Source organism: the organism of the source record quoted next, unplaced genomic scaffold (genome assembly GCF_019419815.1).
Source record: "Pyrus x bretschneideri cultivar Hongxiangsu unplaced genomic scaffold, Pyrus_bretschneideri_v1 Contig265, whole genome shotgun sequence".
NCBI lineage: Eukaryota > Viridiplantae > Streptophyta > Magnoliopsida > Rosales > Rosaceae > Pyrus > Pyrus x bretschneideri.
Window position 1 is genome coordinate 1,203,955 of NW_025999574.1, and position 26,507 is coordinate 1,230,461.

At 35.0% G+C, this 26,507-nt stretch overlaps 3 protein-coding genes across 6 annotated transcripts; all 3 read left to right on the forward strand.

The window, feature by feature from the left end:
* Positions 1-11,213: 11,213 nt before the first annotated feature.
* LOC103940377 (receptor-like protein EIX2) lies at positions 11,214-14,385 on the forward strand. Of its 2 annotated transcripts, XM_048587378.1 has the most exons (2): positions 11,444-11,585; positions 11,719-14,385. In XM_048587378.1, exon 2 carries the CDS (start codon positions 11,799-11,801, stop codon positions 14,127-14,129), a length of 2,331 nt encoding a protein of 776 aa, XP_048443335.1. In that variant the 5' UTR covers positions 11,444-11,585; positions 11,719-11,798; the 3' UTR covers positions 14,130-14,385. The 2 variants fall into 2 exon arrangements, with proteins under 2 accessions (XP_048443334.1, XP_048443335.1); XM_048587377.1 differs by having other exon boundaries at positions 11,214-14,385.
* Positions 14,386-14,682: 297 nt separating this feature from the next.
* On the forward strand, positions 14,683-18,379 carry LOC103938090 (magnesium transporter MRS2-4-like). Of its 2 annotated transcripts, XM_048587381.1 has the most exons (5): positions 14,683-15,575; positions 15,726-16,174; positions 17,118-17,393; positions 17,841-17,982; positions 18,095-18,379. In XM_048587381.1, exons 1-5 carry the CDS (start codon positions 15,200-15,202, stop codon positions 18,304-18,306), a joined length of 1,455 nt encoding a protein of 484 aa, XP_048443338.1. In that variant the 5' UTR covers positions 14,683-15,199; the 3' UTR covers positions 18,307-18,379. The 2 variants fall into 2 exon arrangements, with proteins under 2 accessions (XP_048443338.1, XP_009346362.2); XM_009348087.3 differs by having other exon boundaries at positions 14,690-15,575; positions 17,841-18,241.
* A 2,086-nt stretch (positions 18,380-20,465) lies between these two features.
* On the forward strand, positions 20,466-26,332 carry LOC103937613 (uncharacterized protein At4g06598). 2 transcript variants are annotated; one of them, XM_048587366.1, is made up of 5 exons: positions 20,466-20,668; positions 21,813-22,536; positions 24,447-24,522; positions 24,640-24,766; positions 25,663-26,332. In XM_048587366.1, exons 2-5 carry the CDS (start codon positions 21,815-21,817, stop codon positions 25,866-25,868), a joined length of 1,131 nt encoding a protein of 376 aa, XP_048443323.1. In that variant the 5' UTR covers positions 20,466-20,668; positions 21,813-21,814; the 3' UTR covers positions 25,869-26,332. The 2 variants fall into 2 exon arrangements, with proteins under 2 accessions (XP_048443323.1, XP_009345838.2); XM_009347563.3 differs by having other exon boundaries at positions 20,469-20,668; positions 21,794-22,536.
* The last annotated feature ends 175 nt before the right edge of the window (positions 26,333-26,507 follow it).

Below are 26,507 nucleotides of genomic sequence, written 5' to 3' on the forward strand. Positions count from 1 at the left end.
TTTCACAACACATCAACCCGAAACTAGCCTTAAGTCTCTCATGAATATTTTTTATTTTTTCCTAGAACTCTTGTGACTTTTCTTTTGGGATGAAGTTGGAATTATATTGGGGATGGGACATCATTTTTGTCATATATCTCTTGACTGACTTATAAATGTTTCCGCAAGGACTTTGTCTACCATCATTATGGGGCTGGATGTAGAAGAATCAAGCTCTTTTCATAAATTTCACAGGTTGAGCAAAATCTCCTCCAATTATACTTTTCACCGGTAAAAAAAAAAAAAAAAAAAAAAAAAACCATCTTAAGACAAAAATAAAAGAAATAAGGCCTGTAGAATATTATTCATTGTGAGATATATAATTGTATATGCAAGTGGTGGATTGTCTTGATGGATATAGTCTTCTTCCTTGACCAATGAGAGTAAACTCTGTTTACTCTGATACATAATTTGTCTTCTAAATGACTTATACTCATTCATTGCACAACGTTTATTTCAGAGAACCTTCTAAGAGTTGTATTTCTCAGGTTACTAAGTCTGGATGCGCTTGCAATTTGCAAACATGGTGAAACACAAGAACTTGTCATGTTTCTTTTTCTCTCATTTCTTGTGGTTTGGGTTTCTTTGCCCTCTGAATTGTAGAACAATTAGTACCATCTGCATGCATGATTACAACCATGTGACTTTTGTCCTATTTCTGTTGACCGATAAATTTTCCATAACAACTTTGTCTACCGTCTTTGTGGGGGATGGGTGTAGAAAAAGGAAGCTCTTTTCATAAAATTCCAAGGTTGAGAAAAGACTTCTCCTCCAATTATACCTTTCTTGGGAAAAGAAAAAATAAAAATCTTAAGACAAAAACAGAAATAAGATCAGCTCTAGAATATTATGCAAGACTAATGTTGAGCTGTCAATTGTTATGAATTAAATTACTTGAAAAGCATATAACGTGATTTTTAAGTTATGAATCGAATACTTGAAAGGCATAAAGGGTAAAGTGAATAGTTTCGGGTTTGACTTTTTAGTATAAAAACGTGATTTTTCGTTAAAGTGATCAATATCGTGGGTTTTTCGTTAAAACTCAAAAAAAAAAAAGTTTACAAATGCTCGTTGATTGTCACCATAATCCCATAAACTATAAATTTAAATTTAATTGTTGATTACGTTTACGCTTCATTCTTCTCGTTGTATTTCGTTTTTTTATTCTTCAGATTTTCTTTTTGAAATTGCAATTCATCGGTAAATTTGCTTTGATTCTCTATCAACCAATAATGTAAACCATTAACAGAATTAAGGCTAAGCGCTTTTTTTTTTTTTTTTTTTTTTCACAACACATCAACCCGAAACTAGCCATAAGTCTCTCATGACTATTTTTTATTTTTTCCTAGAACTCTTGTGACTTTTCTTTTGGGATGAAGTTGGAATTATATTGGGGATGGGCCATCATTTTTGTCGTATATCTCTTGACTGACTTATAAATCTTTCCACAAGGACTTTGTCTACCTTAAGACAAAAATAAAAGAAATAAGACCTATAGAATATTATTCATCGTGAGATATATAATTATATATGCAAGTGGTGGATTGTCTTGATAGATATAATCTTCTTCCTTGATCAATGAGAGTAAACTCTGATACATAATTTGTCTTCTAAATGACTTATACTCATTCATTGCACAACGTTTATTTCAGAGAGCCTTCTAAGAGTTGTATTTCTCAGGTTACTAAGTCTGGATGCGCTTGCAATTTGCAAACACGGTGAAACACAAGAACTTGTCATGTTTCTTTTTCTCTCATTTCTTGTGGTTTGGGTTTCTTTGCCATCTGAATTGTAGAACAATTAGTACCATCTGCATGCCTGATTACAACCATGTGACTTTTGTCCTATTTTTGTTGACTGATAAATTTTCCATAACGACTTTGTCTACTGTCTTTGTGGGGGATGGATGTAGAAAAAAGAAGCTCTTTTCATAAAATTCCAAGGTTGAGAAAAGACTTCTCCTCCAATTATACCTTTCTTTGGAAAAGAAAAAATAAAAATCTTAAGACAAAAACAGAAATAAGATCAGCTCTAGAATATTATGCAAGACTAATGTTGAGCTATCAATTGTTATGAATTAAATTACTTGAAAAGCATATAACGTGATTTTTAAGTTATGAATCGAATTACTTGAAAGGCATAAAGGGTAAAGTGAATAGTTTCATGTTTGACTTTTTAGTATAAAAACGTGATTTTTCGTTAAAGTGATCAATATCGTGGGTTTTTCGTTAAAACTCAAAAAAAAAAAATTACAAATGCTCGTTGATTGTCACCATAATCCCATGAACTATAAATTTAAATTTAATTGTTGATTACGTTTACGCTTCATTCTTCTCGTTGTATTTCGTTTTTTTTATTCTTCAGATTTTCTTTTTGAAATTGCAATTCATCGGTAAATTTGCTTTGATTCTCTATCAACCAATAATGTAAACCATTAAAAGAATTAAGGCTAAGCGCTTCTTTTTTTTTTTTTTTCTTCACAACACTTCAACCCGAAACTAGCCATAAGTCTCTCATGACTATTTTTTATTTTTTCCTAGAACTCTTGTGACTTTTCTTTTGGGATGAAGTTGGAATTATATTGGGGATGGGCCATCATTTTTGTCGTATATCTCTTGACTGACTTATAAATCTTTCCACAAGGACTTTGTCTACCTTAAGACAAAAATAAAAGAAATAAGACCTATAAAATATTATTCATCATGAGATATATAATTATATATGCAAGTGGTGGATTGTCTTGATAGATATAATCTTCTTCCTTGACCAATGAGAGTAAACTCTGTTTACTCTGATACATAATTTGTCTTCTAAATGACTTATACTCATTCATTGCACAACGTTTATTTCAGAGAACCTTCTAAGAGTTGTATTTCTCAGGTTACTAAGTCTGGATGCGCTTGCAATTTGCAAACACGGTGAAACACAAGAACTTGTCATGTTTCTTTTTCTCTCATTTCTTGTGGTTTGGGTTTCTTTGCCCTCTGAATTGTAGAACAATTAGTACCATCTGCATGCCTGATTACAACCATGTGACTTTTGTCCTATTTCTGTTGATCGATAAATTTTCCATAACGACTTTGTCTACCGTCTTTGTGGGGGATGGATGTAGAAAAAGGAAGCTCTTTTCATAAAATTTCAAGGTTGAGAAAAGACTTCTCCTCCAATTATACCTTTCTTTGGAAAAGAAAAAATAAAAATCTTAAGACAAAAACAGAAATAAGATCAGCTCTAGAATATTATGCAAGACTAATGTTGAGCTGTCAATTGTTATGAATTAAATTACTTGAAAAGCATATAACGTGATTTTTAAGTTATGAATCGAATTACTTGAAAGACATAAAGGGTAAAGTGAATAGTTTCAGGTTTGACTTTTTAGTATAAAAACGTGATTTTTCATTAAAGTGATCAATATCGTGGGTTTTTCGTTAAAACTCAAAAAAAAAAATTTACAAATGCTCGTTGATTGTCACCATAATCCCATGAACTATAAATTTAAATTTAATTGTTGATTATGTTTACGCTTCATTCTTTTCGTTGTATTTCGTTTTTTTATTCTTCAGATTTTCTTTTTGAAATTGCAATTCATCGGTAAATTTGCTTTGATTCTCTATCAACCAATAATGTAAACCATTAACAGAATTAAGGCTAAGCGCTTTTTTTTTTTTTTTTTTTTTTCACAACACATCAACTCGAAACTAGCCATAAGTCTCTCATGACTATTTTTTATTTTTTCCTAGAACTCTTGTGACTTTTCTTTTGGGATGAAGTTGGAATTATATTGGGGATGGGCCATCATTTTTGTCGTATATCTCTTGACTGACTTATAAATCTTTCCACAAGGACTTTGTCTACCTTAAGACAAAAATAAAAGAAATAAGACCTATAGAATATTATTCATCGTGAGATATATAATTATATATGCAAGTGGTGGATTGTCTTGATAGATATAATCTTCTTCCTTGATCAATGAGAGTAAACTCTGATACATAATTTGTCTTCTAAATGACTTATACTCATTCATTGCACAACGTTTATTTCAGATAACCTTCTAAGAGTTGTATTTCTCAGGTTACTAAGTTTGGATGCGCTTGCAATTTGCAAACACGGTGAAACACAAGAACTTGTCATGTTTCTTTTTCTCTCATTTCTTGTGGTCTAGGTTTCTTTGCCCTCTGACTTGTAGAACAATTATTACCATCTGCATGCCTGATTACAACCATGTGACTTTTGTCCTATTTCTGTTGACCAATAAATTTTCCATAACGACTTTGTCTACCGTCTTTGTGGGGGATGGATGTAGAAAAAGGAAGCTCTTTCATAAAATTCCAAGGTTGAGAAAAGACTTCTCCTCCAATTATATGTTTCTTTGGGGAAAAGAAAAATAAAAAATCTTAAGACAAAAACAGAAATAAGATCAGCTCTAGAATATTATGCAAGACTAATGTTGAGCTGTCAATTGTTATGAATCAAATTACTTGAAAAGCATATAACGTGATTTTTAAGTTATGAATCGAATTACTTGAATGGCATAAACTGATTGGCTCTTAGTTCAATTCAGTTTGCAATTCTCACATGGATATGTTTACATAAATGCATCGAACACTATGAAAATGAAAGAATAGAAGGGAAATAATGTTAAATACTTAGAAAATATCCACCTACAAAGTAATAACTTGGAAGAGATGCAAAATACAAGAGATACACAGACATGTTTGGACCCATTCGGGCAAACTTTCTTGCAAGTCGAGCAAGTTCGTACAGGTTGATGAAGTGATTTGAAAAGAAAAGAGTTTTTCTTAAAAGAAATCGATACTGCATGCAATGTAGCAACGCCTTAAACATGAATACAAGTCCAAAGATTACAAAAGGAATTGGAAAGAAAGTAGGCTGCAGAGCTTTAAAATCTTTTTGAGTTGTGAGTTGAGTGTCATTTTCTTCTTTGTTTATGCAGCTTTATGTAGAACATACATTTCTTCTAGTTTAAACTTTTTACTCTCAAAATAATTCTTTATGCTCCCAGCTGTTGATGTGCTTAATGACAGAAAATAAGAACTTACATTACAACTTGAGCTTTCATCTCCTCAAACTACAAAAATGCCATCGAAAGGTAGCTTTTCCTGAGTAAAATCCGATTGGGTTAAATGTATAGCTTGAAGGGTGTTTGCTGCCCACAACGCAACGTGTGTAGTACTTTCAAATCCTTGGCCTCGGTTACTGTTCTCTTCTGATGAAATTAAATAGCCATTGGTACTTGAGTGAAATAAAATCATTGGGCCAAACTTATTTTAGTTCCAAACATCTTGTTTATTTTTTTTTCTCCTCCTAATTAATTAGGGCAGAACATTGTCTACCACTAAAAGAACCAAGATCACCGACTACAAATTATTCTACTTCTTTCTAACAATCAGAAAGGTGATATTAAAAGAAAAGAAGCAGGGGGCGAGGCCTATACCCATGAAGAGAAAAACAAAGAAACATCAACGAGAACAAAAAAAAGGACGAAACTCAAGGCCACAAGCATGGGTGGCAGCGGCCAAATTTGCGACAGTGTTCCACCAATAGTAGGTACTAACAGCCAGCACAAAGGATGAGTCCAATACATGGTACCCAACTCCTCAAATCCACTTGACTGAGTTGACTCGCGAACAAAATGAGCATGTGATCAATGGTAAACTTATACATAGCGTGTTGTACTTCAATCGTACATCTACATACTCTCGCTAGCTCTTATGATGCATATACACATAACATGCTTTCAGTCTTATATTGTTCCCTGCCTAAAACAGAACCCATTGCAGGAAAAATTGTCTGTGTCACTTTGAGTCGAGGCACATAGCATGCTTTAGTTCTTAAATTGCTAGAGTTTATCCCGAAGAAAAATCCAGCAATTGTTATGGATTCCAACAATGTCTTCGTTTGTTTAAGACCCCATTGAATATTAGAGGTGGTTCATCTTATATGCCCGATCCCTGGCTGGACATAGAAAAATCTCAAACTCTTCCTTTGGGATAAACGACGAACTCGTATGTTGTGTTGAGAAAAGTCGCCTTCGTACTTCTCAGTCAGTAGTCCTACAAATTAATGTCTTCTCCTTCATTTTTCTTCCCCGGCCCCTCTTGAATGACTTAGTGAAAGACACTGTCTACCATTGAAGATGATAAATTGAGAAAAAGCTACACTTATGTGGCCCATTGCTAGGCCGCCAAAGAAGAACTTGTCATGCTCCTTTTTCTCTCATTTCTTGTGGTTTGGATCAAGGCATGTCTTGCTTGGGTTTCTTTGCCCACTCAAGTAGATTATTGCTATCTGCATGCCTGATTACAACTACATGACTTTTCTTTGTGGATCAAGTTTGAACCATCACTGCCTGGAATTTGTTTTGGGGATGGACCATCACTTTTGTGGGGTTGGATGTCGAAATAGGAAGCTCTTTACGTAAAATTCCAAGGTTGAGCTAAAACTTGGACTCCAATTATATGTTTCATTGGAAAGAAAAAAAACCATCTTAAGACAAAAAAAGAAATAGGAGCGATAGAATATTATCTACCATTATATGTTTCATTACGTAAAATTCCAAACATCTTGTTTATTTTTTTTTTCTCCTCCTAATTAATTAGGGCAGAACATTATCTACCATTAAAAGAGATGAATGATGAAAAAAGTGATGAATTTTATTTTATTTTCAAGGAAAAATAGTTATTAATTTTCATCTATAAAAAAAGGAAAATATTCAGATCGACCAATATAAAATTTAATTGATAAATAAATAAATCCTTCGATCTGAGGACTGCTCATTCCTCAAAAAGGACATGTATTTCATAAAACCAACAAAGTAGAATTTTTGCAACGACATGATTTTGACCGACAAAAAATTTTCCATAACGACTTTGTAGGTCTAGATGTAGAAAAATGACCCGACGTTTTATAACCAATAAAGTGGATTAATCGTTTAAGGGGAAATTTTAAAACCAATAAAGTGTAGGGCATTTGTGTTGTATTTTTTGTGTTCGTGTCCTTTTTGTGACATACTGAATATCTAAAGTGTCGTGCGTTAAAATGAACAGTAATATGATCTGACCAGTTAATATTAACGAATAATATGACACGACCCGATTCCCGTGAAAAAAAAAATTTCAATCAATAAATAATAAAATGAAAATGTAATACTAAAAACCTAAGTTAGATCAAAGAATCTAACAGTAAAAATTTAATCTCACTTATATGGCTATTCTTGAAGTAAGGTTTTTAATAGTTTTTTAAGGGGTTTTCTAACTTTAATCCTTGAAGAATATTAAAATTTAAAATAAATCTGGTATTATATTACATATTGATTATAGTCCTTTGATATGACCTTAATTCAAAATAATTAATGTGTATTTTATTCAATTTCTCCCATTAAATTTATTAATAAACACATTTTAATTTATTTTTTGACCAAAGTTCTTTTTTTTTTAATTTATTAATTTTATTTAACATTCTTCAAACTTGAAAGACTCAATTAATGTACCTAAATGCTAGTACTGAAATGTATGCACCAAAATTATTATATTAAATTAATGTACTTAAATGTGTGTACCGAAATAAATGCATCGAAATGTATGTACCAAAATATATGTACTGAAATGTATTATATTGAACCAGTGTACCTAAATGTTTGTATCGAAATGTATGTACCGAAATATGTGTACCTAAATGTATGCACCGAAATGCATTATAATTAATTTAATGTGCCTAAATGAAGAAGACAAAGTATATCGAAATGTATTGTATAACAAAAATTAGTTTACAACAAAATATATTACGATGAATGAAATGAAATGAAATTATTATGAAATAAAATTAATACCTTTGAGTTGTATTTCTCATGTTACTACGCGTCTCTCGCATTACGAGCCGCTATGTAAAGAAAATCTGTGTGCGCCTTGCAATTTGCAAACAAGGTGAAACACGGGAACGTGTCATGTTCCTTTTTCTCTCATTTCTTGTGGTTTGGGTTTTCTTTGCCCATTCAAGTTGCTCAACTATTACCGTCTGCATGCCTTACAACAACTTTTCTGCTGACCGACTTATAAATTTTCCACAACCACTTTGTCTGCCATCTTTGTGGGGGATGGACGTAGAAAAAGGAAGTTCTTTTCACAAAATTCCAAGGTTGAGCAAAGACTTCTCCTCCAATCATATGTTTCTTTGGAAAAAAAAAAAAAAAAAAACCATCTTAAGACAAGAATTACGATCAGCTCTAGAATATTATGCAAGATTAATGTTGAACTATCAATTGTTATGAATCAAATTACTTGAAAAGCACATAATGTGATTTTTAAGTTATGAATCGAATTACTTGAAAGACACAGATTGATTGCCTCTTAGTTGAATTCAGTTTGCAATTCTCACATGGATATGTTTACATAAATGCATCGAAGACTATGAAAATGAAAGAATAGAAGGGAAATAATGTTAGATGCTTAGAAAATATCCAACTACAAAGTAATAACTTGAAAGAGATGCAAAATACAAGAGATACACAGACATGTTTGGACCCATTCGGGCAAACTTTCTTGCTAGTCGAGAAGTTCGTACAGGTTGATGAAGTGATTTGAAAAGAATTTTTCTTAAAAGAAATCGATACTGCATGCAATGTAGCAACGCCTTAAACATGAATACAAGTACAAAGATTACAAAAGGAATTGGAAAGAAAGTAGGCTGCAGAGCTTTAAAATCTTTTTTAGTTGTAAGTTGAGTGTCGTTTTCTTCTTTGTTTATGCTGCTTTATATAGAACATACATTTCATCTAGTTTAAGCTTTTTACTCTCAAAATAATTCTTTATGCTCCCAGTTGTTGATGTGATTAATGACATAAGATAAGAACTTACATTGCAACTTGAGCTTTCATCTCCTCAAAAACTACAAAAATGCCATCGAAACGTAGCTTTTCCTCAGTAAAATCCGATTGGGTTAAATGTATAGCTTGAAGGGTGTTTGTCGCCTACAACGCAATGTGTGTAGTACTTTCAAATCCTGGGCCTCGATTACTGTTCTCTTCTGTTGAAATTAAATAGCCATTGGTACTTGAGTGAAATAAAATCATTGGGCCAAACTTATTTTAGTTCCAAACATCTTGTTTATTTTTTTTTCTCCTCCTAATTAATTAGGGCAGAACATTGTCTACCACTAAAAGAGATGAATGATGAAAAAAGTAAGGAATTTTATTTTATTTTATTTTCCAGAAAAAAATAGTTATTAATTTTCATCTAAAAAAGAAAAAGGAAAATTGTCAGATCGACCAAAATAAAATTTAATTGATCAACAAATAAATCCTTCGATCTGAGGACTGGTCATTCCTCAAAAATCATAACTCTAAGAAAGTTATATCAAATTTTGCAACCACATGTTTTTGACCGACATATAAATTTTTAAGAAAACTAAATTTTAGTCCTTAAAAATGATTACTTTTAGATAAATAATGTAAGAATGATTAAAAACTAATTTTAGTTCTTTGACTCGTGTCCAAATCATCATTTTTTTTACACGTCATATTTAATTTCTTTTATGTAATTTTACTATGTTTTATCCTATATTACCCCTAAGTATTGCTTTAGAATGGTTTCACAATTGAATGAATTTTTTTTTTTAAATTCGAAATGAGCATTTAAAGATGCAACATCAAATGAATTAGAGATTAGGCTTCTTCTTTTTTTTTTTTTTTAGTACATCGAGGGAGAATTCGGCTAAGCCACACAATGTGTAACCTAATTTTGTATCGAATTCGTCATCCACGATATTCGAACTTAAGACCTCTCACTTCCAAGTGAAGATAAATACCACCAGACCGTAGTACTGAGTGACAGATTAAGCTTCTCCTTAGAAAAAGAGATTAGGCTTCTGCAATTGAAAAAGAGATGAGGCAACCATCCATATATTGGCTGATTTCTTCACATACATTTGCTAATTACGATTTTCCCCTTTTTTCTCATCATTTGCATTAGGTCTCTCTCTATTTTCTTTCCGTTGGTTTTGAAGGGCATATGGCTTGTGTTACTAGGTGGATTCCAACGATTTGCAACGAAGAGAATGGGTTCAACTTCAGTAACTTTTTTTGTGGCATTGCGCTTGTGATATTTCTTATTATATTAGGTTTTTTTTTTTTTTTTTTTGTTGTTATTTAGTACGGTTGATTTTATTATTGGGTTTTGATCATTTTATTAGTGTATGAATTGTTGAGTTTGGAGTTGGGTTTGATCTATTGCATTTGTATTCGATTAAGTACGATAAGTTATATACATTCGATTAGGTACGTACGATAATTTAGATAAATTTGATTAGGTACTATAACGTAGATACATTCGATTAGGTACTATGATTTAGATGCGTTCAACTAGATACTATGATTAGGTTTTTTCAACTAGGTACTAATATTTAGATACACACACTTTGTTGGTGTGTTATACGTTTGATACCTTAACTTTTTTCATCTTGTAATTTAGGCATGATGATATGAAAAATCTTTCCAGGCACCATATATAAATCATGGAAGAAATCAATTAATCAAAGTCAAAATTAGTTTCTAATACTGTGGAACATACCAAGAAGGTCGAATAATTAATTATAGGGGCACAATGGGAACAAAAAGAGCCATTAAGGAGTTTAAAAACAACAAAATATGAGTTATAGTAATCATGATGACATGGAGGACCAAGATCAAATAACTAATACTACACCAGGTTTTAATGAAAAATTAATCTAATACAAGGATTAAAATTCATTTACCCCTAAATTTTTCCATAACGACTTTGTAGGTCTGGATGTAGAAAAATGACTTGACTCACTTCTAAATGTCTACAATGACGCATCTAATTATAATTTTCTGAATTAAATATCCAATAGTAGTAGAGTAAAATAAGGGCATTCGGCCTCGTCAATCTATACTTCAATTCTCTTCCGGAAAATGATTTTTAAAACTAATTTAAGTAGATCAATTATTGCTATATATGGTCCTGACGTTTCTTTGGGGATGAACCATATCCATCACTGCCTAGAATTTGTTTTGGGGATGGACCATCCTTTCTGTCTTAAATCTCTTGACCCGCTTCCGTCTTTGCCGGGAGGGATGTAGAAAAATGATTTGTAGTAAATATAAAGAGTAGGGCCAAGGTTGGACCTTTACTCTTTACTAACGTGTGTATATATAGCACTACTCTAAATTACTCATTCCTCACATCCATCACCTACTCCATATCTATACGATGACAGTCATGAGACTTGTTTACCTACTCACCTTTCTTCTATCCATTGCGTCTTTTACACTTACCTTATGCAATGGAAACCTGGTCCATTTGCCTTGCAAAGAAAATGAGAGACAAACACTTCTTATGTTCAAGAAAGATCTCAATGATTCTTCAAATATGCTTTCCTCTTGGGATGGTGAAGGCGATTGTTGCAACTGGACCGGTGTTGCCTGCAGTAATTTAACCGGTCATGTCCGTGAGCTCCACCTTGCTGGTTATCATGATGAAGTGAATGGTGAGTACCGTGGGCTGGGTGGCAAGGTAAATCCTTCTCTACTGAATTTAAAGCATCTCAGCCACTTGGACTTAAGCTTCAACAATTTTGAAGGACTGCAGATTCCCAGCTTTTTGGGTTCTCTTAAACGTTTAAGATATCTTGATCTCTCGGCTGCAGGGTTCAACGGAACCATTCCTCATCAGTTGGGAAATCTCTCAAGTCTACGTTATCTCGACCTTTCTAGAACCTCTGATTTGATGGTCGAGAATCTTGAATGGCTCTCTGGTCTTTCTCTGTTGAAACATCTTGACATGACTGGTGTAGATCTTACCAACGCATCTCGTTGGTTACAAGTAAACCCACTCCCTTCTCTGCTGGTAGAGTTACATTTTGCTAGCTGCGAACTTCATCACATGCCAAGTGGTATTGCGAACTTGACAAATCTTAAAGTTCTTGATCTTTTTCTCAATGATGTCAACTCTACCATACCTACATGGTTGTACAGTTTGGGCAATCTTGAGTCCCTCGATCTTTCTTTCAATGCTTTCCATGGTGAAATTTCGAGTTCCCTAGGAAACTTGACAGCCTTAGTTGATCTTCAATTAAGTGGGAATGAGCTTGAAGGGGAAATCCCAAACTCATTGGGAAATCTTTGTAGGTTGACTTCGGTTGGTCTAAGGAGGAACAATTTTAGGGGGAGGGTATCAGAAATCTTAGAAAGTTTGTCTCGGTGTAGTTTTGATCAAATAGATTTTTTAGATTTTCGGAATAATAATTTTTCAGGTCATTTATTTGGTATGCTAGGAATTTTTAAAAATTTAAGTTATCTTGATCTTTCGTATAATTCTATATCAGGTCTCATTCCGGTGTCCTTAGGAAATCTATCATGCTTACAATACTTGAGCATTGATCATAATTCATTCGAGGCTGTTGTCTCTGAAGCTCATTTTACAAATCTTACAAGATTGAAAACGTTTATTGCACATGATAACTCCTTGACTCTTAAAACCAACTATGACTGGTTTCCTCCTTTTCAACTTTTTACCTTGAGTTTAGGTTCTTGGCGTCTGGACCCATCAGAGTTGCCTACATGGCTTCAAAGTCAAAATCAGTTGTTTTCTCTTAACATGTCCAATACAGGAATTTCAGGTACCATTCCGACTTGGTTCTGGAACATCATTTCATATGATTCAGCAAACTATGTGGATCTCTCGAGTAATAAATTGTCCGGGGAGGTTCCAAACATAGTTTCTGCCAACTGGCCAAAACCAAAACAGGATTCCAATTCTTCCTCTATGGGTTTCCTTTTTGTAATTGACTTAAGATCGAACCAGTTCAACGGTTCATTGCCTCTTGTGTCTTCGGCAGTGTCTATTCTAGATCTTTCCAATTCATCATTTTCGGGAACTCTCTCTCACTTCTTTTGTGATAGGAGTGATGTACCTAAAAAACTTCGAGTTCTTCATCTTGAAAACAATCTCCTCGATGGAGAAATTCCTGATTGTCTGTCATACTGGCCAAACTTGACAACTGTGAATTTAGAAGACAACAATTTGACAGGGAAAATTCCAAGCTCTATTGGAGACTTACTTTCGCTTCGATCATTGCACTTGCGCAATAATAGCCTATCTGGAGAATTACCCGTGTCCTTACAAAATTGTCAGCAGTTGTTTGTTCTTGACCTTGCTGGAAACAAGTTTGCTGGAGGCATTCCAATATGGTTTGGTCCAAGCTTGGTAGTTCTTAGTCTTCGTTCAAATAAGTTCCATGGTTTCATTCCAGATGAACTCTGCAGTCTCACAAATCTCCAAATCTTGGACCTTGCTTATAACAATCTCTCGGGAACGATACCAAGATGCTTCCAAAATTTTTCGTCCATGGCCACTACCCTTTCAAGCGAAGGAGGTACCAGTATTGAAGATGCGTCTTATTTTAATTATATGATTGATAAGGCCTACATAGAGAATGTGGATTTTGTGACCAAAGGCAGAGAAGTGAAATATGACACAGTGCTTCGTTTGGTAACTAGCTTGGACCTTTCAAGCAACATGATATCTGGAGAAATCCCCGAAGAGCTGACCAGCCTCATTATCTTGCAAACATTGAATTTATCCAATAATCTTCTGACTGGAAGAATCCCTTCCAAAATCGGTGATATGAAAATGTTAGAGTCACTTGATTTGTCCGTGAACCAACTTTCTGGTGAAATTTCTCCAAGCATATCGAACTTGACATTTCTCAGTTATCTGAATTTGTCCTATAACAAGCTGATAGGGCAGATTCCGATAAGCACTCAGCTTCAGAGCTTTGATCAGTCTAGTTATGTTGGCAACAAACTATGCGGACCTCCATTGAAAGAGCGTTGCAGTGTAAATGAGGCCATGCCACCGGTAGGTGATGACAAGCACGTAGAAGGTTATTTACTTGAAGATGGTGGGTTCTATTTGAGCTTGGGGCTTGGATTTGCATTCGGGTTTTGGATTGTTCTTGGTTCATTGTTGTCTAATGTGCCATGGAGCAATGCATTTTCTCAGTTCCAAAATCGCATTGTGAAGAAGCTCTATGCTGCAATTGTTGAATGTTATTAACTATTTTTCAGCCGTTAGAGGCGTTTTGTGTGGTTTGTTTCTACTTTTCTGCTATACAGATGGAGTCTTTGTGCCAATTTATTTTGTCTTTGCTTTGTTTTTTTTTTCTTTTCCTGAATAAAATTGTAAGATTTGCTTTATAAATATGAAATTTCAGATACAGTCACGAGAAACTATATTTATAGAGTTGAAGTTTGATGTGAAGTGCGTCTCATAACTAATCTCAATTTAAAAAATAAAAATAGAAATTCCTTCCCTTAAAGGGATTGTGTGTATATATTCTTAAGTTAGATGAGTTTAACTATGATTACAACTTACATTACACGCTACACTTGCTATCGAAAACATGGCCCGATACTCCAAATTTCCTGATACAATTGTTTATTTATTTTTAAATTTTCAATCAATTGTATTATAACACTTAGGGGGTGTATTCAATTGAGAATTTGAGAGATTTTAATGGATTTATAAATCCATGGATTTTTATGGAGTTTAATTGATTTGTAGAGATTCCAAATAAAATTTTCATTCAATTCTGTCATGGGGAGAGGTGATTTGTGGATGCTTAAAATAAACTACGAAATCTCTCTAATTCCTTCTAATTTCTCAACTTTCTCAAATTCTTTAAAATTAATTTCTAATTGAATATACATGAAATATTATAAACCTATTGAAAATTCTAATTAAATACACCTTAAATTTAAAAAAAAATCACTTAAAATCCTAATTAAATATCCCTAAATTCATTAAAAAAATTAAAAACCCACGTAATCTCAATTAAATACATCTCCTTACTTTACCTCACCGCCACGGCCCACGGCACACAAAAGGTGTCTGTGGCAGCCGGTGCCAATAAAATTCCTGCGTTCCTTATTATATAGAAAAACAATTAAAAACTAAATAAAGTGTGTTTGGGAGTTGAGAGAGAGAACGTGAAAGAAGCAAGCGGCTGGGGATGATGAGGAGGCGGAGTCGGAGTCGGAGTCGGAGCAGGAGAGAAGAAGGGGAAGTAAAAGATCCATGACTCGCTTAAATACACACACGGAACGGGAAGAGAAAGAGAAGCAAAAATGGGGAAGGGTCCCTTCTCTTTCAAGCGCAGCAGCAGCATCCGCCGCCGCCCCCCCAAGAAGTTCATTGGCCCTCCCCCTTCCCCTTTTCCCTCGCCGCCGCAGCCGTTTCGATCTCCTCCCCTCTCCAATGTCCATATCAACAGTACCAATACCAACAACAATAATAATAATCTGAACGCGGTTGTTGCTGGCGGCGGTGGCGTGAAGGGGAAGAAGAAGGCCGGAGGAGCCAGGCTTTGGATGCGGTTTGACCGCTTTGGCGGATCAGAGCTCGTCGAGTGTGACAAGAATGCTATTATTCGACGCGCCGCCATTCCCGCCCGGGACTTGAGGATTCTTGGCCCTGTCTTCTCCCATTCCTCCAGCATCCTTGGTACTCCTCCTCCTCCTCCTCCTCCCTTTTTTTATCTTATATGTGAATTCTCATTAGGGTTAGGGTTACCTTATTTGCTGGTTTTTTAATTGTGTAGCCATAGCAGACCATGATGACCAATGGAAATATGTTTTCTCATTTCAATTGCAGCTAGGGAGAAGGCCATGGTGGTTAATTTAGAGTTTATAAAGGCTATAGTTACAGCGGAAGAGGTTTTGTTGCTTGATCCTCTTCGGCAGGAGGTTCTTCCGTTTGCGGATCAGCTAAGGCAACAACTTCCTCAGAAAAGGCAATCCAGGATAGAAGAAGCAAGTCCACTTGATGAACTAGCTAGTGGAATGATTGTTTCGAGCGGAAAGCAATGGTTACCTGTTCCTGAAGCCGTTGAAGGTGTGCAGTGTGATCTCCCATTTGAGTTTCAGGTTCTGGAGATTGCATTAGAAGTTGTCTGTACATACTTGAATTCTAGTGTGGCAGACCTTGAGAGAGAAGCCTACCCTGTTTTAGATGAACTGGCTAGAAATGTTAGCACCAAGAACCTTGAACTTGTGAGGAGTTTGAAAAGCATTCTTACGCGTTTGCTTGGACGTGTACAGAAGGTATGTTTGCTTAACCCTTCTTCTTGAGGGATATCATTTGTCATCATTTTCTTTGTTATATTTTTTCAGATGATTTGCTATGCTGCATGTCTAATTTCAATTATGTCGGGAATTAATAACCTGACGCAACTTGGAGTTAAAATGTTTGTCAATTCATAGCCTTTCCTGCATTCATGCCATATGAAGAATAGTAAAGGTTTCTGGTATCTAAGGCCCAAACTTTAAATCAAACCTTAGCCTAAGTTTAATGCACAAGTAAATATAAAAGGGTTTAGGAAATTGAAATTATGATGTTTGAGATGACAGAGTTCCATTTTCTAAATCCTCCTATGTGTAAGTGACATGAAGGTTTGAATAATTTTTGAAGGCCCTCATGTTCTGGTGAATAATAAGATATTTCTGATGAGATTTTTATTACCACGCTTCCTTTAGACTTGTTCTGGTTATAGTACTGACATTGTTAGCCTGTATAACTGAGTGCATATGAAGTGAATCGTATCAGGAGTTAGGTCTTATTGTGTTGCAAATTGATCGACAGGGGGCTTCTCTTGAAATTGTTTCTACTTGATGGGGTGGCAAAACCAACATCCATATAACTTACTTTATATGACTGTTGCGAGGGAAGAGGCGTCAAGTTTAGCTGAAAAATGTACATTTCTCATGGCAACTTGATAGAATCCTTTTATACTTAGATGTCAGAGTGGGATTGAATTTGTATGGTGCGTGGGATTGAATTTGTGTGGTGCATGGGATTGAGGCTTTAGCTGTTTCTAGATTGTGCAGGAGTACAAAGAGAAGTGGATACTCCTTACTATTTGACAATATGCTAGAAAAAGTTTCTGTAAAATGGGGACTTAGCATACATGTTTCTCTGTATGCCACTATTTAATATTTATATTTTTAGTTCCTTTTGAGTTAGAAGCGTGTGTCTGTCTGATTTCAGGTGAGGGATGAACTCGAACATTTGTTGGATGACAATGAAGATATGGCACATTTATATTTAACAAGGAAATGGATGCAGAATCAACAGCCTGAGGCTTTGTTGGGGCGTTCTGCTTCAAATAGCATATCCGCACCCTATTTACGTCGGCTTAGTTCTAACAGAAGTGGGAGCTTGGTAAACGGTAACAATATGGATTACGATGACGTAGAAGATCTAGAGATGCTGCTTGAGGCATATTTTATGCAACTGGACGGAACCCGTAACAAAATATTATCTGTGAGTGCTAATTGTTATGACCTACTATAACAACTTTATACTATAGAACTTGACTATTAAGTTCAGTTTACACAAATGCTTCTTAAAGGATCTTGTCCCGGAGAACTTAACGTTTTACAAAACAATATTAAATATCATTTGTCACCGTTAGCTTGTGTTTTAATGCAGTTGCATCAACTTTGATTCAGTTCTAGATAATGAATTTTAGGTTAGATTTCTTAAATGTTGCAGATTTTCTGTAAGAGTTCTGTGGTTGCACTTGCTCCTGGAATACTTTGGAGGCTTTGGACCTCTTGTGGGTTCCCAGTTGGAACTAATTTCACTGTCATTGGTATATAAGAATTGTAATTTAGAAACCAGTTAGTTGTGCATGTTAAGCATGATTGGTTATTGTGTTAATCCGTCCTTGAATACTGCTCATGTTCGTATTGTGTTCATTGGATGTAGGTGCGGGAGTATATTGATGACACGGAGGATTATGTCAATATACAACTTGATAACCAACGAAACGAACTCATTCAGCTCCAGTTGACATTGACCATTGCATCATTTGCGATAGCAGTGGAGACCTTGATATCTGGTATATTTGGTATGAACATCCCCTGTATATTATACACCAAGAAAGGGATATTTGAGCCCTTTGTTGGGGGTATTACGGCATTTTCTGTGTTACTCTTCTTTCTCATATTCGGGTATGCCAGGTGGAAGAAGCTGCTTGATACATGAGTCGAGCCTGTCATCTGTTGTAGATAGTACTCAGATTCGCAAACTTATTTACGAACCCTTAACCAGTGGCTTTGTAAGTAAGCTTGTGTTTACATGTTGTATGAGCACAAGGAGTTTTTTTACGGATTTCAGGACTTCGTATGCTGCCAGATTCATTTCGAATTACACGGCATGTAGGTTAGTATAGTGTTGTACATGTTAAACAGATGAATCAGTTTTCTTGGCTCAAAATTAACGTCATTTCGGTGATGGTTTCCTTACGTTTTGTGAGTTTGGCGTAATTAGGTCGTGCTTGGTGCTCTTTGTTATTGTTTAAGAGCATACTCTCTGCAGTCGATGTTTCGAGTTCAAATTGGTGCTCTTTGTTATTGTTTAAGAGCATACTCTCTGCTGTCGATGTTTCGAGTTCAAAACTTTCCTTGCTCAATATCATTTGTATGCGTGTATACATAGGGATCCCAAAAAGAGGCACCTTCTGGGGCCTAATCTACAGTGAATTTCGACAATCCAACCGTTTAGGGTTTGGGATTGACTGCTGTAAATTCAACAGCCGATCCTGCTTACAACCAATCCGGGATGAACACGTGTTCAAATTTGAATTTTTTTAATCAAAACTTGGACACGTGTCCATCCTGGATTGGTTGTAAGTAGGACTTCAGCAGCCAAGTTCTTTCCAAATTAGGTTGAATAAATGTGGACATGTTTGATTTATATTCTACCGAATTTGTTATCTTGTTGCTGACTTTATTGATGAGGAATTGGCTGTCTCCCATCATGCACTTTTTAAGTGCCGACTCCTCCTCTCACTCTTCCTATTTGTCAATACCCTATTAATTAAATTAATTAATTGATTAATTAATCAATTTAATTTGATTAATTAATTGATTAATCAATTAATTGATTAATTAACTAATTAATTATGTTGAGATGATAAATGTCGTTGTCAACAACTCACTCCACATTGTTCATTTATACTTTGCGTTTGTAATAAGAAAATAAAACCAAAGGAAATGCTTGTGTGCAAAAAAGTTGCATAAGTCCACAAAGAAAAGTTAAAATGGCCCTACTAACACTATTAACATTCTAAATTGGGGTTAGATTATTGTTGGTTCGGGAATTAGGGTTTATAATAATCTAAATTATTGATTGAAGAGAATATTATTATCACTTCAATTCTTTTCACAAAATAAAAAGAGAGTCAAACTCGTTTTGGGAATATCGAAGTATGTGTTGAAATTGAGTTCTCTAGTATACTTACTTTTAATCCAAATGTTCATTTATAAATCTAAATGGTTGTTTGGTAACTATTTTTTAATTATAATTTTTTTAAATTAAAAAAAAAAAAAACCAAAACCTAAAAACTAAAAACTGAAATGGTTATTAAATGTCTGTAAAAATTCACCCATTTTGTTTAAGACTATAGTAAAATATGTTGTAACCCTTAGATTTCTGATTAAAAAATAACCAAGAGAACAAGATGATCTCAGTCTCTAGGTTTTCTACCCCTAAAAATGGTGAACTGACATTTCGATTTGGTTCCTAATTATTACTTAAGCGAAAGTTAAGTTTCTAAACTAGTCCTTAAAATCATTAAAACTGATAATTTCATCCCTACTATAAGATTCAAAACAATCTATCCAATGTTTCATCAATTTAAGCCATGTTACTTATAGATAACACACTTTATGGAGTAATACTATTATTATCTTGTCAATAAGCAATTAATATTGCATTTATATTACGAATCAAATTGCTGACATACCCTCCAAATTTAACTCTATACATTATTTTTTCAAGAAAATAAGTTCTTAAACACATTAAAACTATTAACGTATACTTTAAAATGTATTACATGTAAGTTACGTGACTCGACGAAAATTTGAATAAAATAGCTTTGAGTCTTATAGTAGAAATGCAATTGGCAAATTTAATGAGTTAAAGGGCTTACTTTTCTGAAGAAAAAAAATAGTTTAGAAGTTGAATTAATAATTCAGAGACTAAACCAACGCATTATTCTAAAAAGAATCACAGTAAATAATAACTGTAACGATTCAAGAACTAAATCCGCACATTATTTATAATTATAGAATTATAAAAAAAAGGGTCTCAGAAACAAAAAACTCGGTTATGAAATGTAAATTTCTCTGTGGTTTCAACTTTGTTGACCATCTTTAATCCCAGAATAGGATTTTAGGTAGGCAAAAATGAACTGGAAAGGGAGAATAAAAAGGCGCCACTTGCAACTTGCAAGGCTGTGCATCCAAAAGATACAAAGTTGACAATTAAATTTTACAAAAAACATTTAAATAATAAATTAAATTAAAAGGGACAAAACAAAATATAATTTCAATCCAAACCCCAGACATTAACCAGAAGAAATAGTAGAGAGAGATAGAGAGAGAGAGGAGAGAGAGATTGAGAGAGAGAGCTTCTTCTCCGAAGAGAAGAGGGGTATTAAATCATTGATATCTCAGAAACCCTAGGACAGATAAACATCTCTGATTCTTCGATCATTGCGTTTCAAGATCTCGATTGTTCGTTCACTACAGGTAATCAATACACACACACACGCATATATATATAAATATATATATGTTTGTGTGTATTTTCTCGAAGCAAAAGGAAGCATTTTTAGCTTCGTGCGCGTGTATCTCCGTTTCTGTGTTTCGTCAAATCAGCAGCTGTTTGTGATTAATTTTGCTGATAATCGCACACATTCTCAGCATTTCGTCGAATAAATCACTTGATGATTATCTTTTCGTTGCAAATGATGATTTTTGAGGGCTCTATCTGTGATTTTTCATTTCGGAAATTGTGAGATTCGTTGTCTGTTTGTCTGATGAGAAAATGTGGGAAACTGAAATGAGCTTTGCAGGTTTGAATCTCTGAAGATTTTTGTTGTTTGGGGCTGAGAAAACCGAATCCCTCACCTCAACCAACTGTGATTAGGACCTCATTTGTTTAGGAGATTCTATTCAATTCAAAAGTTTCCATCTTTTATCTTTTCTTTCCATGTTTTCTTCAGGAACAAATTTGAGGGTTTGAGTCAGTAGCGTCCGTGATTGGGAATTTTTGGCTTTTCATTAACACAGTTAGCCTTGTGGTTGGGCCCTCCGATTCATTTAGAGTGTAACTGTACGTGGTGGTATTTAATGGGGAGAAACCAGAAAACCCAGTTGGATGGAAGCTTTAGTTTTGTGTTAATTTGGGTTTCGATGTTATTATAGCGATGAAAATGGTTTCTTCGTGATCACCATACTGCTCAGAAAGTTGGGTAGTTGTAGTGTTGTCCATTTGAATGTATTTCTATGCTGGCATATCTGTGTTTTAAGCGTGTGTATGTATGGGTTTCAAACTCGTATGCCTTATGAATCGTATTGATAATTTTGAAGTTTCCAGTAGGCGTGTTCATGCCCATTGATGTAGGTGTGTATTCATGTCAACATGGAGAAGGATATTAATAGCAGAGTTATAGTTATTATGTCTTCTTTCTGTTTACAATTGTTTAGTGGCAAGTTATTGACTTTATCCCATGTTTTTCTTTTCCTATTTTCCTTTGTTGATGGTGACATATTTATCAATTGGCTTGTCAACACTGTGCTTTAGTTATACATTTGTTTTCCATGTTGTATACCTTTTCTGCCTCTGTCATCTTACACTATATCGTTTGACAGGAACTGGTTTGTGCTTCAGCAATGGCAAACTCCAAGAGTACATCAAATATCAGAAATTTTATGTATTCCGGAAAGCATCCTTTACTTCCTCCTAAAAGTCCATTTCCTAGTGTTGCCCCATCATATGCAGATTATGTCCTTAGTCCTGCAATTGGATCAAAAATTGTTCAGAAGCCTAGAGAGGGAAATGCACATCACCAGAGGACTTCCTCCGAGAGCCTACTTATGGAGGAACAACCTTCTTGGCTTGATGATCTCCTTAATGAGCCAGACACACCTATACGCAGAGGAGGTCATCGTCGTTCATCAAGTGACTCTTTTGCATATGTGGATGCAATTAATGCTTCCAACCTTGATTATGCCACTCAAGACGAGTACAAATATCATAATATGATTTCTGCACCCTCTTGGGGATCTCAAGACTTTGACCCTCGAAAAGATTTACGACATGCTTCATTATACACAGAACTGAACTTGGTGAAGCAGAAGAATAAAGCATGGGAGTCTTCTTTGAATAGTGTAAATAACCTGGGCGGCCTTCCTTCTGCCAGGGATAACATTATTCTTCAGAGTTCAAGATCATTATCTACACCACAAGAAGCTGATGGGATTGCCTCTACAGCGAGTGAAAAGCAGGATCATTTTGATTCTGGTCTTCATGATCCAAAGGCTTCTTCTGAGAGAAAGGACAATTCCAATGCTAAGCCTTATGCATCTGAGACAGATGCAAAACGTGCTAAACAGTATGTAGTTTCTTTAGTATTTTACCTATACTTTTACTCATTTTACCTGATACCAACAAAGTGACATTAATCTACATAAATTTTGGTTTTCTCTTTTACTGCCTCTATTTTTTTTCCCCTGGTTGCTGCGGATTTTCCAGATGAATTGATTTAGTATTTCTTTGCGCCCGTATTCATTTTACCTGACATCAACATAGCAAAATTACTCTTTCATATTAGGTTGTCTCTTTGATTTGTCTCTACTTTTCTTTAGATTGTTTTATAGGTTTCCAGATGAAATAAACATACACCCTCTATCTCACACTCAATTTATTCCAAAAAACATAATTTGAGGCTGCTTTACAAAAGTCTTTACTGTAGTTAGAATGCATATAAATTTGTGTAAATAAGAATTGTTCCCTTAAATGGATGAAATAACGGAATGTAAATAATTGGAAAGAGCACTTGAATGGATGAAATAAGGACTATGGTACTTTTCTAGTTATGGTACGGATACAGGAGCTTTTGATGCTTTGTATGTGTTATGTTAGGGGTACTTTGTTGCTTCTCTGCAACTTGGTTACTTAGTGGGCTACATGGCATTGGGATTTGCATTGTTACACCTATGTTGCAAGTGTGCAACTTTAAGTGCATCCATACAATCATACACAAATGCATAAAACTTACATGCAAGCACATCACATTAATATACTGCGAGCATTTAAGTATATAAATAGCTGTATTTGCACAAATTTGTCCTTAATTGCAAGCATACACCTGTAATATATTACGAATATGAAGAAAGTTTACTCTATTTACTTTAGATCACCTGGTGTTAGGCATGAAGTTGAGTTGTTGACCAGTATGTGGCCCTGAGTATTAGGTATGACTATTTATGTGGAATACATGTTATGTGTGATTACGTATGAGGCGTAGCTTCATATACTCTTCTAATTCGGGAAGACAATACAGCATGAGAAGCTAAATGGAATACTACCTATCATCTGTTTTATAGCTAATGTGGAGAAGTACGTATGCTAATTTAATAGTTTTAATTTATATAGTTTAGTTTTCTGGGAAAGTGGAGGAAGATAGTTGAAGGACTGGACTAGGACTGTCCCTTTGCTCTTAAGCATTTGAATGCTGCTTGTTCAAATCTCAAAAGTAATTCACTTAACGGCTATCGCCATAAGTTTTAAGTTAAATTTCCACAGATTTCTTTTCAAAATTGGGGTGGAGTGAAAGAAATTTTTTTAAACCTTATTAAAATTTTGATGCAAGAAGTTTTTCCTAATTGTTTTACATACTAAATTGTGGATACTCTAGATTCATAATTATCAACTGGCTCTTAGTGACTGCTTAGCTGGATAATTCCTTGGGACTGCTTATCTCCTCTTAGCGAATATCATTATTTGGCGTGCAAGGGCAAGAAGGCCAGGGTGATGTGGGGTTGCCTAAACAGGAGAATTTTTAAGCTTACGACGGATTGTGTTTTGAGGAGCTTTGGGACAGAATTTGTTTTCAGTCAGCGCTTTCGGCTTTTGTTTCCTCGGAGTTCAGAGATACCCCTTTATTCCTAATTTGGATTGATTGGAAGGCTGCTATTTATTTATTTTTCTCTAGGGTTTTGTTTGGATTTTCAGTTTTCAGTCTTGCTGCTGTTTCTTCTTTCTCGTTTGTGTGTCTCTGGTTGTTTGATGTGGTCTTTTTGACCTCTCCTTTGTTTTTTTCCCTTTCTCGGGTTTAATATAATCATTTCTTTCTCAAAAAAATTATCAACTTGCTCTGTATCATGATGCAGATTTTGGGTTTGATATAATCATTTCCTTTTAACAGCACTAATGGTCATAATTCTAGAAACTTGGTTGGTGTATTCTTGAATTGGAATATTAAACTATATTTTATGTAGACTGAAATACTAGTTATTGTAGGCAATTTGCTCAACGTTCACGGGTTCGGAAACTTCAATACATAGCAGAGCTGGAAAGGAATGTACAAGCTTTACAGGCAAGTGTCAGCAAAAGCTGGAACTACTCTATTTAAGTTTGAATTGGGTTTTCTTATGAGGTGTTTTATGATAATTTTATGATTCACAATATTGTTCCTGCATGTGTTACTCCACAGGCAGAAGGGACTGAAGTTTCGGCTGAGCTTGAGTTTCTCAACCAGCAGAATATGATTCTGAGCATGGAGAACAAAGCCCTCAAGCAGCGCTTAGAAAATATAGCACAGGAGCAGCTTATCAAATACTGTAAGCTTCTACCTTGAACATTCGGGTTTTCATAATCTATGCATTTTCGGCTTCATCTGTTACTTGAATTTGGATAATATGTTTCGAGTAAAATTAGAACTGTGTATTAGGTTTTGGATTATTTGAATCAGAAGCTGAAAAAGTTTTAAGCCTGAAGCTTTCTCAAGGTATATTTTACACTTCATACCCATGGCTGTTTGAGGATGATTGGTACTCAAATGGAGAACAATGAGAAATTATGCTATGAAGATCTGGAGAAAATTAGATAACGCATAGGAGTTGTTAGACTTAAGCATAATATTTAACAATTTGAGTGTGGGGACCATGTGGATTGTAATAGCCTTGGGTTTGGAAGAGAGATGTTTTACCTACCGTCACTCTTTTATTACCTGAATACCTGGAATTTTTGCGATAGTTAGCAGGCTCAAAGTACATTTTACCCTTCATACGCATCTTAGGGAGAATTCAAGTCAGAACATTTGCATTTAAAATGAATGTGAACGCCCTCTCCAGGGCTACCTCACAATGTAGTTCAATGTCAAAGATGTTTCCAATCATTATTTCTTAAATGCGAAAATTCTCACCTGAGGGTTCCTTTTATACAGGTTGGTAGGTCTTGGCTAAACAACTATGGTTGATGAATTGTTTTTGTTTAGAATTTGGTAGATGTTAATGTTTCACGGGTTTGCAATTGGATGCCTTGGCTCTTCCTAAAATATTGAAAGTTACAATAAACATGATTTAAACCACGCTGAAAAATGCATGGAAGATTTAGAAGGCCCACGTATCTGGAAGCGGTTTTGACGTATCTGTCATGTCAACAGCAGAACTTTCTTTACCCCTTTTTGGTATTCATTATTTAATAAGGTGACTAAGATGTGTGTTTCCATTTTCAGTGGAACAAGAATTATTGGAGAGGGAGATTGGGAGGCTACGAGCCTTGTATCAGCAACAACAACAGCAGCATCAACAGCAGCGACCTTCTTCTAGCCATAGCCGCTCTAACAGCAGAGACCTTGATTCCCAATTTGCAAACCTGTCTTTGAAACACAAGGATGCAAATGCAGGTCGTGACCCTGTAACAGGCGCACTTGGCATTTAGATGTGCAATGTGGCCAAAAGTTGTGTTTTGCCTCCACTTTTCTTCCACTGATCGATGTTGCATGCCTTGCCTGACCAAGTTTCTTGCTTCCCTTGTGCGGGATAAGGCCGAGCTATTCCACTCCCGGCGCCTTCTCTCTCTGTCTCTCTCTTCTCACTTTGTGCGATTTAATTTCTGTTTATTGCCCTTGTCTGTTAAGTTAATGTCGGTGCACCTGGTAGCCAACTCCCAAAGTAAATTCTACTTGGGGCAGTTGACTTACCGGTGGTGGTAACTCAAAGCAGGTTCAGTATTTCAATCGTTATTGTATGTCTGAAGTAAATCATTTATTCATAAAATGTTGTATGTTCCATTTTTTGCCCGTTGCAGAGTTCAGCATAGTACAAAACGATGGGCCGATTGGATGGTAGCAAAAAAAATCTGTACTTGTAAAATGTTTCAAATGAAATCTGTGGTTTCTTTGATTTTGTTGTCACTGTTGATATTATTGATATGCACGTATCGCACCTGTTCAAAATTTTAGTTATTTTTCTGTACAGTTCTCGTTTGCGATGTCAGCATATTGGACGGAAAATTTGACGACGGATTTGAGTATAGGAGATAAAAGTAGGAAACCCTTCCCTCCTCATAGTGTAGAAT

Bases quoted from the DNA above. Each gene is read 5' to 3' on its own strand.
- LOC103937613 (XM_048587366.1), top strand. From the start codon at position 21,815: ATGGCAAACTCCAAGAGTACATCAAATATCAGAAATTTTATGTATTCC. The intron at 24,523-24,639 runs GCAAGTGTCAGC...GTTACTCCACAG, and splicing joins GGAATGTACAAGCTTTACAG to GCAGAAGGGACTGAAGTTTC. The intron at 24,767-25,662 runs GTAAGCTTCTAC...TTCCATTTTCAG, and splicing joins GGAGCAGCTTATCAAATACT to TGGAACAAGAATTATTGGAG.
- LOC103940377 (XM_048587377.1), top strand. From the start codon at position 11,283: ATGACAGTCATGAGACTTGTTTACCTACTCACCTTTCTTCTATCCATT.
- LOC103938090 (XM_048587381.1), top strand. From the start codon at position 15,200: ATGGGGAAGGGTCCCTTCTCTTTCAAGCGCAGCAGCAGCATCCGCCGC. The intron at 16,175-17,117 runs GTATGTTTGCTT...GTCTGATTTCAG, and splicing joins TGCTTGGACGTGTACAGAAG to GTGAGGGATGAACTCGAACA. The intron at 17,983-18,094 runs GTATGAACATCC...CGGGTATGCCAG, and splicing joins CTTGATATCTGGTATATTTG to GTGGAAGAAGCTGCTTGATA.